Source organism: Empidonax traillii, unplaced genomic scaffold, assembly GCF_003031625.1.
Source record: "Empidonax traillii isolate 1590-97213 ecotype Southwest subspecies unplaced genomic scaffold, ASM303162v1 scaffold293:size840699, whole genome shotgun sequence".
NCBI classification, from domain to species: Eukaryota; Metazoa; Chordata; class Aves; order Passeriformes; family Tyrannidae; genus Empidonax; species Empidonax traillii.
The window spans coordinates 626,928-643,845 of NW_020955486.1; the positions used below are offsets into that span (position 1 = coordinate 626,928).

At 41.0% G+C, this 16,918-nt stretch overlaps 1 protein-coding gene across 2 annotated transcripts; it reads right to left on the reverse strand.

Moving 5' to 3' along the window:
• Window positions 1-4,488: 4,488 nt before the first annotated feature.
• Window positions 4,489-10,868, reverse strand: LSM6 (LSM6 homolog, U6 small nuclear RNA and mRNA degradation associated). 2 transcript variants are annotated; one of them, XM_027890651.1, is made up of 4 exons: window positions 10,799-10,868; window positions 9,691-9,803; window positions 6,283-6,396; window positions 4,489-4,754 (listed from the first exon to the last, which is right to left on the reverse strand). In XM_027890651.1, exons 2-4 carry the CDS (start codon window positions 9,782-9,784, stop codon window positions 4,720-4,722), a joined length of 243 nt encoding a protein of 80 aa, XP_027746452.1. In that variant the 5' UTR covers window positions 9,785-9,803; window positions 10,799-10,868; the 3' UTR covers window positions 4,489-4,719. The 2 variants fall into 2 exon arrangements, with proteins under 2 accessions (XP_027746452.1, XP_027746453.1); XM_027890652.1 differs by lacking the exon at window positions 10,799-10,868 and adding an exon at window positions 10,636-10,654.
• Window positions 10,869-16,918: the final 6,050 nt, after the last annotated feature.

Consider the following 16,918-nt stretch of genomic DNA (forward strand, 5'->3'; position numbering starts at 1 on the left):
AGGGAAAATGGAGAACAGTGTCTTCAAACTGGCATCTCAGGGTTGATCTGGGCATGTCTGTGGCTCTATGTTTGGGGAAAACAGGGAAAAGAGGATGCTTTTCTGATACTAGTGAGGTGGAGGGTTGGCAGAAGTACTGGCAGGTTCTTCCCCTTTTATTCAGATGATTACTCTTGCTGTTCCTCAATCACATTAATGAAGTGTGACAGTGATTAAAATGTTACTACTGGGAATGAACTGACATATACACATGCATGCAACATATAATATGACTCCTTCCCTTACAAATTCAGTCTAGAGAAAAACTGAGGTTGAGGGATTTATTAAAAAAAATAACCTTAAATTTTATTTGATAACTACTGCAACCTGGGCAGCTGTTCTGCACTAGAGAAGGGGGTTGAGGAGAGGGGGAGAGAGAGTGAATGTGGGGCCCTTTTTGGGTCTCAGAAAGAAGGGTCTAGCAACAAATAGCTTAATGATTGTTTTAATAAGATGGAGTAAGATGATGAATACAGACAGCAAGTAAAATGAACATCCCTTCAGATGCTGGGCACCCCACATGTCAGAGCCCAGATGGATTTTCCCACAGTGCACTGCACAGAGCAGATGCAAACCTACCCATGGAGAGGTGCTCTCTCTTCCCATCACTTCACTTAGTTTATAATTTCTGTACATCAGAACAACCCTCTGTTCTAAAGGATGTTCTCATGAGAACTTGTTGCTGCTCTTAGATAAAGGCAAAGCCAGGCAGGTGGGAGCTGCCTAAGAGCTCTGCAGTTCGGGTGAGCTGGCAGAGATACCCTGCAGCCAAAGGGGTTTGTGCAGACCTGAAAGCCGTGCTGGACATGCTGAACATGCAGCCCAGCCCAGCCCGCAGCTGCCGTGTGGGTCACTGACTCCCAAACATTCAAGGGTCCAGGTCAGTGCAGCAGCTCAGGAAATGTCCCCTCCCATCTGATTTCAGGCCTTGGAGGACAGTTTGGCACAGGGATCTGAGACTTTGAAACTGCTGACTCCACAGTCTGCTTGTTTTCAAAGCCCACACGGGGCTGGAGTTGGCCATGGGTGTGAGCTGGAATACTGAAGACCAGGCATTGCTTCAGTACCATGTCAAACACAGAAAGGCTGTCATTTTGCAAACACTTCCATGCTTTCTTGCCTACCATGGACAACACAGCTGAAACATGCAGCTGTGGGGAACAGCTGGCTGGCAAAGAGCCTTAGGAAGTAATGGGCAAGTCAAACCCAGAAGGACTTTGAGTAGCTGTTTTGTCATTGTAGCATCAAGAAAGAGACAGAAAGAACTGAAATAAACTATGTTCAGTGTGGGTTGCATTAGATTCCCTTTGAACTAGGAACCAGGTGGCAACAATTTGTAATCAAGTGGCAACAAATTGGTCATCAGTGTATACCTTTAAGGCTAAACCTTCCTAGCATGCTCTTCTCCCTTTATATAGGGGCACTCGAGGGCACTGCAGGTTCTAGTAGTAACCTGGTGTTTGGCTGCCTCACCACACAGTGAGTACTTATTTACCTCCTCCTTCTTCCAGACTTGCTTTCTCTAGTTTTCACAGGATATGCTGTGCTGCTGCTCCCAGCCAGGCTTTTGTTTAAGAAAATGAGGCTCAGTTTGTCATTTCAAGAGCAAGAAACTTATGCTGGATGAGGAGATGTTGCAAATTCACAGCTACTGCTCTTCCTGGGGTCTGTCTATGAACTGCATGTGTAGCTGAGGGTGGGATAGTGATTAAATGGCTTTTGCTTCATGATGTGCATAAAAGTACTGACTATCTACATGATGCAGCTTCAGTCTTTGAAATTCAGTCATTTTTGTTCGTTAGTTTTGGATTACTTAATTTTGGGTCCATTCTTCTAAGAAAAGTGATGGACACATGCTTGCAAGTTGTTGAAAGAGTGTTTCATTGTCAATTCTGACCTAGTTGAGCTTGATCCCCAAGCAAAGCTGTTTGATGCACAAGTACCAGGGCAAGAGCATCAGGATGTGGTAAATGAGGTGACATGAAGGATATGAGTGCTAGTATCTCATGCTGCCTTTTGTGTATGAAGATATATTGCTTTTGTAGGAGTACATTTGTATCTCCCAATGGGATAAATATCTTATACATTTGGTTGAGTTATCAAGAGTTTGGGAAATATATCGTTCTACTTTGATGTTTATGCACATATATAACGTGATGCAACTCTGGATAGCATTCCATGTCCCATTCTGAAAGCTGTTGATTTACTGGCAAATGGATTGTTGTCCTACAGAATTTTAGTCAAAATCTAAAAGATAAGCAGAATAAATCCAATATAAATGTTTTATCCAACCAAAACCAGACTACATCCAAACACTGGGCTGCCTGATTGAAGTTGAGCTTAAATGTCTACTTGATTTAAACACAGGGGTTAAAAATTGAATTAGAAGGGGTAAAACAGTATAAAATATACTAAAGGCCAGTGATTGTAGGAATTAAATGGTAATTTCTTTTACTACTTTTGCAATTCAAATATGAATTAGAGCAGCTGATCTTCAATGCAAATTTTCCTGTCTACCTCACATAGTAAATAGTGACTTCATGATCTAGAATACATTAAAAAACCCTTTGGCACGTAAGATACATAGTATTTTCTGTGTTCAGTTAGTTCAGTATGTGATTAGACCATCAGAAGTAGCAGATTACACTGAAACATATTGTATAGCTAGACTTGTAGAAACAGAACTGCATTTGAAAAGTCAGCAATGCAAGCTCTTGAGAGTAAATCAAAGCCTATGCAAAATGTGTTGCTATAGGTGGGTAGCTGTGTGTGGGGAGAGAAAGGTGGAGAAGGAAGAGGGGGGAAAAATTTAAACCTGTATTAAAATAAAATTTTAAAAACTCTAAAAATAACAAAACCCAGACAGTCTCCAGGACTGAAAGCAGACAGTAACCTGCCAGCTACATATATATGACAAAGCAAATGAGAAATTGCATGTCCCCCTTGGAGGTACGCCTTTATTTTTAAAAAAAGAAGTCACTTACAGAAGAGCAAGTCGGTGATTTGTCTCACATCCTGGACCTTTTTCAACCCTTGTCAAAAAATGATAAATTGCTGAAGCACATTGTACAGTAGCAACTCTATTTGTGTGTTCTGTCATGGCTTCTGAAGTGCTTTGTGTGGAAAGGTTAACTAATGACTGAAAAATAATTTAGAATTATTTACCGATCTTAAAAAACAGTAAAATTAAAAATTTGCAACCTGTATTCTCTCCCTTTCATAACTGAGATGTTATTAGTCCCTGCTGCATTAGAGCTACTGGTACCTGGGGAGAATGGGCCAATGTTACATTCACTCAATTCTCTTGTGTTGATCCATCCACAACTAGAAGTATTTTTGTTCCTGGAGGCACTATAAACTGTCCAAAGAATAACGTAGGACTTCAGAAAACTCAATTTAAAAGATTGGCTCAATAACCTCCCTGTGAGGTACATTACCCTAACTTACAACTTTGTCATGAAGAATGAGAAATTCTGAGTATGTGGATATTAAGTGCACGAACACTCAGGCAAAGAAACGTCTGAATGTTCAGAGTTGGATTTTTTTCTTGGCTGACTGCATGTAAAAGGAGAAAACATATTTTATAAATTGGAATAAGTAGCCATGTAAAATTGAGCTGGATTTACTCACTGTGCTTTGATTATCTGGGAACATTGTTGAAAAATATACACAAACAAGTTCTGACTCTATTGTTTGCTCAGAGGTTTCCCCTCCATAATGCATACCCCATACTATAAGCTTAATGCATTTGTTCTCATTTCTGGCTAGCACATTAAAAAAGAGAATATATAGATAGTACTAGGTCTGGAGGGGAGTGGATGGGAGAAAGACTGAACTGTCTGAAGAGCACACATATGGCGTGTTTACAAAAGCTTTTAGATTCCTAGTCTGTTTTCAGAGTAGCTTTAGGTATTAGTTAAAACTGCTTTTTACTGAAGAAGTCCATTGTGTTTTGCATAGAAGCACGAAAAAAAGGTCACCACAAGCAGAGGTAGGGTGGGGGGTACACAGGCAGGAGGTGAAGCTCCTACTTACTGTACTGACACACCAACTGAGAGCTCTTCACCTCTGACTGACTTCCCCAGCTGGCACAGAGCTTTCTTTTCACCCTTAAGGCTTTTCTTCCATTTGATTCAATTCTTTCTCCACCCCTAACTGTTGAAGTGTCACTGTTACATCCCTTGATTCAATCCACAATTCAAGATTTTTCGGACAGCTGAACTTTTTACCCAATGACTCTTACTAGACTGGCATTTAAAGCTGACCCTGTGTTTTACAAAAGGGACAGGTCATTGTCACCAAAACATTAGCATTTCCCTTCCCAACATCAGTCAAACTATTGTTTTGTCATCAATGCAAGGCTGTGATTTGCAGTTACTCCATGCCTGCTTACCTTCCAATCAGTATTTTTGTAACTGTTAGCATAATTAAATGAGCTGTTGCTTTGAATTAGACTTGTGGCACTACTGCATGCTTCTCTTTTATTTTTGTTTTCTGTATAATGGAACAAATGCTTTGGGGGAAAAAAAACATCCAGGAAGTTTACACTGGTTTACATTTATTTAAAAAAAAATATTTAGACACTTCTGTATTTCACATGTGGATTATGAACTACAAATCAAATAGGGCTCATCACTTCAAAGAGGTTCACAAGTACAAAACAGCCTCCTTCTGGCATCTTCACATCCTCCTCTTCTGAGTGCTTATGTACAACACTGTAAAAAAGAGAAAGTGGCACACATAAGAGGGCCCTGGTAAATAAGGTGCAGAAGCCTGTTTATTTAAAACATCTTATTTCCATGGCTTGTAAATTGACACTGTAATGAATCTCATTCAGCATGAACAAAGTTAGTAAACTTTTAAGTCCAGGCTTCAAAAAATGCTATCAAATTTAGACATTATGTATTACTTTGGTTCAGTATTTATTATACTCATAGCCAAAACATACTCCAGCAGATGGAGGCTGAAGAGAGGAAGAAGAAAGCCAGAACCCTGTGGTATTACTGAGGGGAGCATGAAAAAGTTCCTAAGCAGCACAATTACAGGTGTCAGACACTAATGCTGCGATCTTTCAACAAAAGCTGTAAATCCCAAGCACTTAAGGCAAAGCTAATGATAAGCTCTGAAGCAGCAGATATCTTCTACCTGCATGGCTTATGATATCTCCAGAACAGATCCACTCACAACATGAAATGATATTGCGCTCCTAAACCTTGGATGTCTTCAGCTCTCTTTTCAGCCTGTTCTTCAGCCTTCTGCCTCTCATCCATTTGTTTTAACTTTCATAATAGATTATTTTCTTAATTGATTCTCCAGCTGTAACGCCCCTTTATCCCTTGGCATAACAGTCCAAATGCCTCGCAAAAACCATTTGGCCTCATTTTAAGGATTATTTCTTCACCCAAAACGCTCTTTTATACTGGTGCCACATTTTCTTTGACTCTTCATAACATGAATTCAGTCCTTGTTTCTTTTTATTCCCTCCCTCCTTGCTGCCCTCCGTTTTCTTCTCAAGTAACTTAGTCAAACTCTGCTTCATTTACCTTCTCTATGAGTCTCTTCACATCTGACTTGTGAACCTTTTCTATTTTTAGATACTCTTCTCCCTGGCATGCCCTGCTATTACAGCCTAACTGATACCAGAGAGTCATTCCAGGAGCCTGGGATTGTCCTTGAAGTGCACAAAATCCACCTACTGTACTGGGATGTTCAAAGGCTCAACAGTAAAGCATGAGTGATTTTCTTGACTGGGGGTAAAATCTTTACTTGGAGATGAAAATAGCCTCCAGTACTAATAAGCAGCATTCACTCAGTTCTGGACAACTGCCTCTCACCCAAAAAATATTAGTGTCACTGTAATATCTGCACTGTTGCATAAATTTATGCAGTAGCTTGCCTAGCAAAATGCAAACTTCTGTGGTGCAGATGCCATCTAAATAAGCAGCAAGTGCAAAGAGTAAGCCTGTCAAATGATGGAAAATAAGCTCTGAGGAAGGCTAGAAAAGAATGTGCTTCTCTAAATGAACTTCAGGTTCAGAGGCAAAAAAAGGTCACAGGAATGCAGAAAAGCACAGATTGTGGAAAGTGAAATTGTAAAAAAGTAAATGTGGTAAGGCTTCCAAGAGGGCCTAAAACTAATATTCTCACAGGCAGCTTGCTTATACCCCAGCCACCGCTGAAATTCAGAAGTAAATATCAAAGCACAGTTTTTTAATGAGCAATAACAGAAGGAGGAGGAATTACCATTATTTCCTCGGATAAATGCATCCCCATACTTGTTTTTTAATTGTCCATTTACATATTCTTCAGTCTGTTCCAGAGCTATATTCATATACCCATCCAGGCAAGCCAGGACACCTGAAAAGCGACAGTTTGAGAGAATCAGCTGAAACTTATTTTAAAATAAACAACAATGCATTGTGTTTGAATAGTACAGGGAAAAAACCCAAATCTGTACCTTTATAACAAACCAAAAGCCCAAGCCTGGCCATATATACTCTTCAAATAATTCAGCTGGGAGACAAGAATCCCAGGCACTCTCGTAGAGATACTGTCAATTGATGTAAGAGTTGTGGGGATAAAAAAAGAAGTCATTAAGGCATGACTTGGAAAAGATGAACAATTTCCACTTTGAAATTTTAAGTTGTCCCCTCTCACTTGTGTTTTAAGAACATGTGACATTACGACAAAATGGATAAGCTAAGGACAAGGCTATGTAACTTGAGTTATCACCAAACCTTGTGAGGGATATAGGTGAAAACCAACCCTTTTCATACAGGACACCATACATGCTTTTTCTCATATTTATCTTCATGCTTACAGATCTAGAAGAGCATTAGCTGAAAGTCTCTGTTTTGATGTAAACAAAATTCTACATGTTTTGACAAAGGGCTTTCAAATGGTACTGAAATCTTCCCACAAATATAAAATTACACTGTTTAGTGTTTAGTGCAAATTAAGAAAAATGCCTGTAATATTAGATGTTCTTTTGATCAGGAAAATAGCATTTTAGTAGCACTTATTTTAGACAAGTATTTATGTTCTCACTTCTAATAGCACCTGTTGAACCCTCTTCACTCAGAACTTGCTAAGTACTGGCAGTGTGGTGGCATTTTTTCATTCAAAATCTCTCTTCTTTGTCTACACCCAGAATCACGGCCATCTACAAACTTAACTCACTTGATCAACAGAACTGAATGTGAGGATTAAAAGATGTAAAGAATGGCTCAGAGAATGCAACCTGATTTGTTAATCATGCACATAATTAATACAGCTTTTTACCAGTTGTTTTATTTCCCTTTTGGATGTGTGTTTTCCTGACTTCATCCTTGCACGTGCAGACAATATACTAAAATTATTTTTTCCTCAGTTTGAAAAACACTTATTTATTTGGCAGTAAAACTTGAAATACAGTATATTGGCTGTACATGGGGAAAGTGAGAAAACTGAGAATCCTCCTCATTCTCATTTTTGGAAGTGTTATTGTAGTATCTTCTCATATAATAGGAATTGAAGTTCTTCTGCCAGCTTCTCATGGTTTAAAGATTATTATTTTCCTGTTTCTCTTTCCTCTGTTTCCACAGGCATGAGAAAAACTGCTCACAAAGTATCACAAAATGCACCAAAAAACCCAAACCAAACAAGGGTCAAAACCCTCTTCCATTCCAGTAATCCTGAGTGCTCCATACAACAATAGAAAACAAAAATATGTTTGTCCAAAATTAAAATTGAACCATGAAGATTTACCTAGGCCCCAAATGCAGTATTTTCAAACTGTTTGGTTCAGGGCTGTTTCATTCTCTTTCTCCTTTTCTTTGTGTTTACTCTAAGGCCACTAATGGCATCAAATACTATCACTGTCCATCCTGGCCAGTGTTTTATCTGGTTTATCTGTATGTAGAGATGTTGTAATGTACAAATCCATATCCACACACAGAAATGGTACCTTAATACACTCCTGATTAGTTTCCCAGGGCATGTGCAGGACTGGGCAATGAATCAAGACATCTCAGTTACACATCAACACTTGCATCAGGCCACGCTTGTGCGTGTGATGGATTGGAGGGTGGAGGTACAGACAAAAAATTAGCAACACAGCCTGGGGGAGAATCTAAACAGACCTGCAACAAAAAGCCTAAGACACCATTTCTTAAGGCTTTTCCAAGTGTTGGTCACATTTCTGCAGAAAAAAAAACAGTGCCTATTTTTTCAAATGAAACCAGCATACAGATTTTCCAACACAGGTCACATCAAGTGGGAAGGACGGAGAGCACGGGAAAATAAGGAAGGGAAGGCAGGGTGGGAAATCCAGTAACAAGTACGGGTGTTCAAGGAAATATGGTTCAATTCCTGGAAGGTCTCACTGTAGGCATGCTAAAGTAGCTTTTTGTGGAGGAAAAAGCTGAGTAGCTCATCTACAGCATTTACCAAGCAGGAGATAGCAATGGTCTCAAAGAAAATAGGAAGTGCATCAAAAAAACAAATCTGGTTTTGGCCCTGCTTGTGTGCACCTTCAGGTAAATGATGACTTGCTTTAAGTGACTTTAATGAGCTCTCTCTATATTCTTTTGAAAGAAAGACTGACAGAGATGCAGTGAAGGTTTTAAGACACCAACCCTACCTGAAGTGCTCAGACAATGTAGTTCTCAAAGAATTGAGAGACTGCAAATTCTGTCATCTGAGTGACACTAAAGAGAAATAGGAAGGGATGTGGAGGCGCTGTTTGCTCTGTCAGTGAACAATAACAGTTTAGAACTGTCATAACACAAAGATTCCTTGTCACAGCACAAACAAACCTCATCTCACAAGTGCCAGGCTAAGCCAATTGAAGTAAACCTATCTGTAGCAGAACCACAAGGTTTAAGTTACTACAGAATGAAATCTGTGCACAACAGAAGTTTTTTTAATTAAGTCTGGATACTACTCAGACAAGTCAATAATGGGAATAGGACTAGGGCATTTCACTGCACAGAAAAGTTTTTAATGTACTAGTTAAAAACATCTACAATCCTACATACAGTGCATGACGGGATAGATAGGCTGAAGAGTTCTGGAATAAATCTGCTGGACTGTGTTAAAATGAATACAGCAGCAAAAGCCACACTAAGCTTTCTCCTCTGTCTCTGCGAGTCTCGGTCCAACACAGGTCTGGGCAGTTGTTTAACCATGGATGTCAGTAACTCTTTCCTCCCTCCTGTAAGAGCCACCTTATGACAGACAGCACAGTTAACTTTGAAGCTTTTCTGGACCAAGATCCATACTAGGAATTAGAGAACAGAAAAGTGAAGAAATGGGTAGTTCCAACAAGAGATGCTATCAGAGCACTGAAAAGGGCCATTTCAGGAGCTGTAATTCCAAACGATCTTTACCAATGTCAGTTTAGGAATTTGGAATCACTCCAAGACTCCTGTTGAATCATCTGTGACTAAAGACACTAATGATTTAGATCAGTACTTTTAAACTCTAAATCCACTGTCAACCTGCTTTGTTTCTCCGGAGCTGATTTTCCATTTTTAATGTCACCATTCTGAGATCTGTATTCTCGTACTCCAAGATTCTGGATCACATGGTTTTGCTTTTCAAAATCAATGCATCTATTCTAACCTCCCCAATTAATTACTTTACTCAGTGAGGGACAGACAGAGACTTTACCTCGATAATCAACACCAGAATTTAATTTTACAACAACTGGCCTTCCGATGATTTGTTTTAGGAAGTCACTCGGGGTTTGCTTCCGGAGACTCATCTTGGTCTTCTCTGGTAAGCTGAGAAGTTAAGAGAAAACATCTGGATAAGAAACACACTCCCATATTGTCCTAAATACTCTGTACAGACAGGCAGACCCCCGATTCTTAATGCTTTCCGTAGGAGAGAATATCAAAGGTGATAAAAGCAAAACCTTAAGGGTGGAGGCGGAGAGGCAGAGCTCCTGAAGCCACTTCATCATAAAAATGCCACAGGGAAGGTTTAACTTCTGAAATTAACACTAAGGATCCTTGTTTGCCGTGCTGGACGTCTTTTAAACTTCCAACAGTGCCAAAGGCCTCATCATCTCTAGCACCTTTTGGTAAAATGATTTTTACTAAATTTAGAGAGCTAAGCCATAAGTGTTTAATGCCTTCAGGGGGTGAAGGGAGATGTCAGAACCTGCTCCATACACAGGAACAGCAAGAGCAGGTTTGATCTTGGCTCGCAAATACAAGCAAAGAAAAAAATTTGAAAGGATTTCTTCAACTGAATCTGTTTAAGTAGACTAAGTTAAGGCTTGTGATTAAATTAGAGAGAGACCTGAAATGATAATGTGATTTAAAAACCCAGCGCAGGGACACATCACACACACACACACACACACACACACCCCCCCTCCCAGTCAATATTCGCTCAACATCTGCTCCAGTGTCTCTTTACGCAAGGAAGGTTTGTTCTGCACTTCAAGCCGAAGGCAGAAACAAACCCCCAGTGCTCTGCCGGCTTCTCGTCGCCCCTTCCTGCGGCAAATCGCACCGGGCGGCTCCAGCCACGAACCCAGGGACCCTCGCTGGTTTTCCCACCGACACCCACCACCGCCCGGCATCCCGCAGCCCCTCACAGCCCAACCTTTCCCGGACCAAACGTGCCCCAGGGAAGAGCCCGGACGGAGTGAGACCGCGCCTCCATCAACATCCAGGACGAAGCCGGAGCGAGGGCCGGAGGCGGGGGGGAAACACAGCGCCGCACCGGAGCCCCTTCCCCCGCACACCCGAGCCGGCCCCGCACTCACCGCCCGCCGCTTCCTGGCTCTTCCCTTCCCGGCGCTTCCCGCGCCGCTTCCCGGCGCTCACGGCCCGCGCGGCCCCGCCCCACTACGGCGCGCCGGGCGGGACAGTCCGCGCCGGAACGCGCCTAGCGGGGCGGGGCCTGGGGATTTTGGAAAGTGCGGGTGATGTTTCGCCTCGCCCCTCAAATCTGGCGGCGGGGAGGGCCTCGCTCTGGGACCCCCTCTGCCCCTCTACGCCGGGCGGCTGAGCCGCTCGTCTCTTCGCGGAGATGTGTTTTCTTACGTATTTGCTCACTGTTCCAGGCGCAATAACGCCCCGTCGGTTTTCCAGGGAGAGAAATGCTATAGGAAAAAAAGATTTCTAGTGGGGACGAAAAAAAAAAAATCACGGAATCGGGTTGGAAAAGACCTCTGAGATCATCTAGTCCAACCTTTGAAAACCACTGTGTCAACTGGATCATGGCACTGAGCGCAACATCCAGTCTTATCTTACACACCTCCAGGGACAGTGACTCCTCCACCTCCCTGTGCAGCCCATTCCAATGTTTAACCGCCCTTTCCGAGAAGACATTACTCCTAGTGTCCAATACAATCCAGTATATAATCGTATTCTGCTCTAAGGGGATCCTATTAATTCCCAAATGATCTTGTCTTACATGGGCGTGGTGAACACCTCACAGATGTCCTGTCCAGGACCAGACAAGAAGGTGCTGCTCAGTTTGCACAGGGAACTTTGTTCTACTGAACATAGAAACTAAGTTTGTTTGGGTTTGGTGTTTGTTTGTTTGTTTGTTTGTTTTTCAAATGTCACCTGGGAAGAATGTGGCACAAGAAGAAGCCAAGCTCATCTTCTGTTTCTCCTCATCGTCTCACCTGTCTTTTCTCCTTTCTTCCAGCTAACTTTTTTTTTTTAAGGGGTGTGGTACTGTGACAGGAGTTAATAATCTATGAAAGTTTCTGGACCGGATTTTTTTTTTTTTTTAATTCTTCCATTATTAATTTAATATCTTACTGAAACTCTCAATTCTCATGATACAAAGAAAATGTACCATGGCTTTTCAGAATACGAGTTTGTATTCCCTCTTCCTTCCAAAGTTGTTTATCTTCTCATTTTGAACACTTGTCCAGTAACAATTGTTTTTCCCCGAAGCTTAGACTAAAGGGCTTTAAGAGGCCAGGACTGCAAGCCCAACCTCGTTTACCTGCCTGTCCCAGAGTTCAAGCACAGGCACGGACAGAAAGTTGCCCACATTGTGCCCATGTTTCCAGGCAACCGTCATGTTAATCAGGAGCATCCAACTGTGCTTGATTATATCTAGTACTTGAAGCAGAAAAGGAACATATAATAGTTACTCTGGGGAGCAGGCTTGCAAAGTTTTATTTGGCTGCCTGGCTTCAGTGCTTAATGTCTTGATAAGGAAATATCCTGGTTTTCATTGTTATCAATCTCCAGTATAAAGATAGGGCAAATAGAATTTTCATGCCTGGGCTGGTAAACTTGCAATTTCACAAATCCAAACAGGGATGTTTTATGTTTTGTGACATTTCCTCTTTGTTTTCTTTCTTATGAGTTTGTCTTCAGAGCTTGTATTTATTTTTTGTTGTTGGGTGTTTTTGTTTGCTTTTGGTTTTTTTGAGCCATTAGAACCTGATGAGCTACTTTGCCTTCTGCTCAATAGCCCGCTTTCTAGCTAGCTGAGGCACGTCCTTAATTATGGGTACTTTGGTTGTCTGCTGTCAGTCAACAAAATCCTTGTACTTTCCTGCTTCATAACCTATTAGCCTCACAAACATATCTGATTTCTATCACAGACATTGAGATGGGCAAATCTTGTATCCTTAGTCCCCTGTTTTTATAGTTTGAGACCAAGTCATGAACCCAAATCTTCGTTAATTTTCCTTCATTTGCCATAGGTCTTGAAGCAGTCTCACGTGCTGTTCCTAGAGGCAAATTAACCTTCCTGCAGGAAGGCGTATGTTGCTGAGCATTTTGGGGTAGCATGAGTTGCACTTGGAAAGACAATTCCCACCTTATACATTCAGGAATATTATGTCATCACAGCAGTTATTAGGCAACCTAGAGAATGTGTTATTTCCTGAAATAATAAAGGGTTTAAGTAATCCACATGCAGTGGACTTCTTAAGGATTACAAAGCTTCAAGAGTGAAAATAGAATTCAGATGTCATTGGCTAATAATTGTCTTTTGCTTTTTGTCATCTAGATGAAAAAGGATTTTGATCTAAACCATTGCATACCTGGCTGTCAGTAGATTCTTTTAAACACTGCATTGCTTTATCCTTTCCTAGTGTACTATAACAGAACTTTTTCAGCTGTGTAACTTATGGAAATCAGTGAGATGCTGCCCTTGCATTTTAATCAAGATGAACTTGAAAGGTGAACATTGTAAGTGGTAGAAATTATTTATAATTTGGTAATAAAAGTTTATGTCTAGCACTCCAAATTTCACACATCTGCTATGTGCTGGCCTTGAGATATAGAACAATTGCAATTGCCTTTACATTTGGCCTCAGATGAAAGGTCATAAATTACAATGATAGAGTTCGTAGCTGTTCCCAGCTCACAAAATTTCCATATTAACATCTTCACCTCAAACATAAATGGTTACAAAGAAAAGAGTTGTGTTGGCCTTTGTCAACTGAACTTAATGAATGAAGTCAGTGGTTTGTGTGCTATTGCTAACTCTTAAAGCATCACGGAATCCTTGTTCAGTGGACTTAATTAAAACTTTACAGTTAACTTTAAAAATGAAATGGGATTTTACACTCTCTCTCTCTCTCTCTCTCTCTCTCTCTCTCTCTCTCATCAATGTGCTAAAACTCACTTCAAAGTTAGGAAGGTTTTTCCCTACCAGCTACTTGAAATAAAAGCATTTCCATAGAACAAGAAGGCTACAGAACACAGAATATGTCAGGAGTGTCCAATTTTTCTAGTGAGTTGTACATTGTTTATGTAAGTTAAATGCAGATGTAAAACAATCAGGATGACGAAAGAGTTCTGTGGGACATTTTAAATTCAGCCTAAACAATCCCCAGCTACAACCAATAGATGGGAAAAGGTCACAGTCTTTAAACAGTCCTTGCCTGAAACTTGTGTCAGAGAGGACAAACCCATTCTGGCTATAATCCCAGCATACCCCATGAATTTAACAATCCACTTCAGTGCCTTCTTAGACTAGAAAAAAAGAAAAAAAAATATTGAAAACTATGCAATAAAGTAAGAGGTCAAGTTCCAAATGCAGAGAAGCTTTTCTTGTCCAGAGCCTCTGAGAGTGAGAGAGCAGAAGGAGATATCGGAATTCATGACATAGTGTCGATGTGGAGAAGCTCTACAATTCAAGATTAGCACCGTTATTGCAGGGTTTCCTGAGGACCCTGAAGTAAACACAATAGTATGTTTGGGGTTTGAGAGGTGCAAGGAGAGATTCTGCTCCCACTGAAGCCAGTAGAAGTTTTTCTAATTACTTTTCTGTACTCAGGATGCCTCTGCAAGCTATTGAAAATACTCCTGAGATCTCAACAGTAATCTATCTAGGTCAGCTAGCACCAAAAATACAAATGTTAGACTGACAGTTGTCACTGCTTGGCTTTAAGAACTTCTCAGCAATTGATTTGGTGGCTGGACAATCAGCCAGCCCACTGGCCTGATTCAAAACTCCTCCAGTGGATTCAGGATAAAACACTCAGGCTGCAGATCCTTTCTATCTGCTTTCTACAATACATGCTTTCTCCACACCTATCCCATGGGATTCCTAAGGGAGAACCTCATGACGAGAAAGCTTTTGCTTTTCAGTCCTGAAAGAACTCAGAAGAGCAAGGACTGACTTCTCCCTCACTGCTGTGGTCCTCCAGACTGTTGACTGATAGCAGGGTAATGGGCATGGCTGGCTGAGGGCTGTGACTTGTCACTGTCAGAGGCTGTGCTGTGTGCAGGGCATAGATCAGATCCGTGCTGGATTTGCACTCTGGCACAGAACTGCTGAAGCTGACCTCAGGAGTGGTCATAGCCTCCATACCCTCTGTCCCTTTCTTTTTCCTCCTGGAGCTGTGTTCTTTTGCTGTGATTTGTGCTTCTTGGAAGTCTTCTTCTGATGCTCTGAAGGTGAGGAATAGGACATTAAGGAATTGAAGGGTGCAGGGAGAAGCAAGAGAAAGGAAGTATTGGGGCCTCTCTCTTTTTCTTCCTCTGCGAATTTCTTGGTGAGCAAGGAACTGTCAGCAGGTCTTCAGGGAGCTGGGGAGAATAATGTGAGAACTCAGCCTGAGGCTTTCTCTCTGTCTCCTAAACTTTCAGTTCTGTACAAAAGAAAGAAAAGGTCCTTAGAAACTTTCAGAGTTCACTTCACCTCCCTCTGAGTTCCTGGGAATGCACTCTTTGGCTTCCCTAAGAGACCAGCTTTTTCATGAGCTTTAAGGGGTTTGATATTCCCCTTTCCTTGCATTTGGATAGGGAGTTGAAGCCTTTCAGCGTTTGAGTGATAGTCTATCTGTACCTATACAGTAAAAGACCAAAGATGTTTATTCCCATAAATGAAAGCTTAGTTATCCAACGTTATTTTCCATGCCATGCTTAGATCATCAGAACTGCTGATTTCCTACTATGTGCTCAATTTTTATTGAGAATTTTATTGAGAATAATAATAATATTAATTATTAATGCATTTTTAAAACGAACCTTTTTCAAAGTGTTGGGTTTGTGCTAAAATGCAGATTTCAGAGAGAAGAACCTAACAAAATTTTGTCTTCTTCAAGTTCTTGCACTGTGATCACCACTTTGGGATGTCCATTTCCTCCTATATGAATTAAGTAACATGATGACCTTTTGTCACATGTTCGTCTCTTCTACTTTCTGTCCAGTTAAAATATAGTTTTACAGATCCTGTCAAAATTGTGCTTTCTATTAAGTAAGGCTGGAAGCTCCACTGGGTTCTTTTTGCACCGCTTAGCTAGATGTTTTTCCTAAAATATGGTGGAAATGGAGCAAAGCCTTTTGTGCTTAGACTTTCTAAAACACTAACATCAAAGTAAATACACGTTCTCTGGGGTTTTTCCATTGGAATTTCCAGTGGAATATCAATTCCAATATCAATTCCGGAAGACATTGCAATGTAAACTTTTCCATAGCCAGTTCAACGTTAATTCAGTACCTCAGGCTGAAAACTCTGGTGTCAAATTTAAGCACAGACATGAGCTGAAGTGGTTGCTTTAAACTGACCTGCTGGTGTAAAGCCATTTGCAAGGTTAGTCCCCAGCTTCCCAGAAATGCTTCTGACCTGAGGATATAAAGTAAACATGAGGCAACTCTAATTTGTAGTGTAGTAAAAACAATCCATCCCATGTCCTGAAATTCAGTGAAAAGGGAAGATTAGAAAGTGTTCAGCCATCTTGCTGTCCCTTTCTCTAACCCTTTCCACTTAAGGACCAAGTTGATACTCGGGGCAAGAAGTATCATCTGACTCATAGGATAATTAAGTCTCTTCTTGGGAAGTGACTGGATCTGCCATCATCCGACTTCTTCCAGCCTCTCAATTAAATTTTTCCATTTATCTGACCCTCCACAAGTATTTCGTATGTGGTGGAAATTTGTGTTTGCTACTCCCCAGAAAAATCCCAAGAGCCTTTTCGTGGATTTCTGCAGGCAGCAGATTAAGGATCAAGCCTAAAATAAATTGAACAGGTTTTTGCCATCCACACATTTCAGTCTTCTAGAAATTTTAAGCCTGAACCCAGCGGTGCCGATTCCCCTTATGGAGCAGCTAGCACAGTTTAAGTAATAGTTGTAATAGGAGCAAGTTTGTCTATGTGAGGAGCACCTTCCTGGATATTAGCAAGACTGGAAGGCACGTATGGAGGCTACCAAGTCCGTGCTTACCCTGCTGATACACATTACTGTTGTGTGAATACTGGAAACAGGCAAAGGTAACGTTTGTTGTAATTCAAAATACCTGGGCTCTCATATGCCTCTGTCAGAGGCTTCCAGGGTGACTTGGGTGAATCACATCCTCAGTGGCTCGGTTCCCACACTCAATTAGCAGAAATTTGATTAGATGGAAGCAGCTATTTTTATAAGTATAAATTATTTTTTAAGTGGAGGGAAAAGAGGAA

Coding starts and splice junctions, on each gene's coding strand:
- LSM6 (XM_027890651.1), bottom strand. CDS start 9,784: ATGAGTCTCCGGAAGCAAACCCCGAGTGACTTCCTAAAACAAATCATC. Junction 6,397..9,690: donor TTCTGGTGTTGATTATCGAG/GTAAAGTCTCTG, acceptor GTCGCTTTTCAG/GTGTCCTGGCTTGCCTGGAT. Junction 4,755..6,282: donor ATTTATCCGAGGAAATAATG/GTAATTCCTCCT, acceptor TCTTTTTTACAG/TGTTGTACATAAGCACTCAG.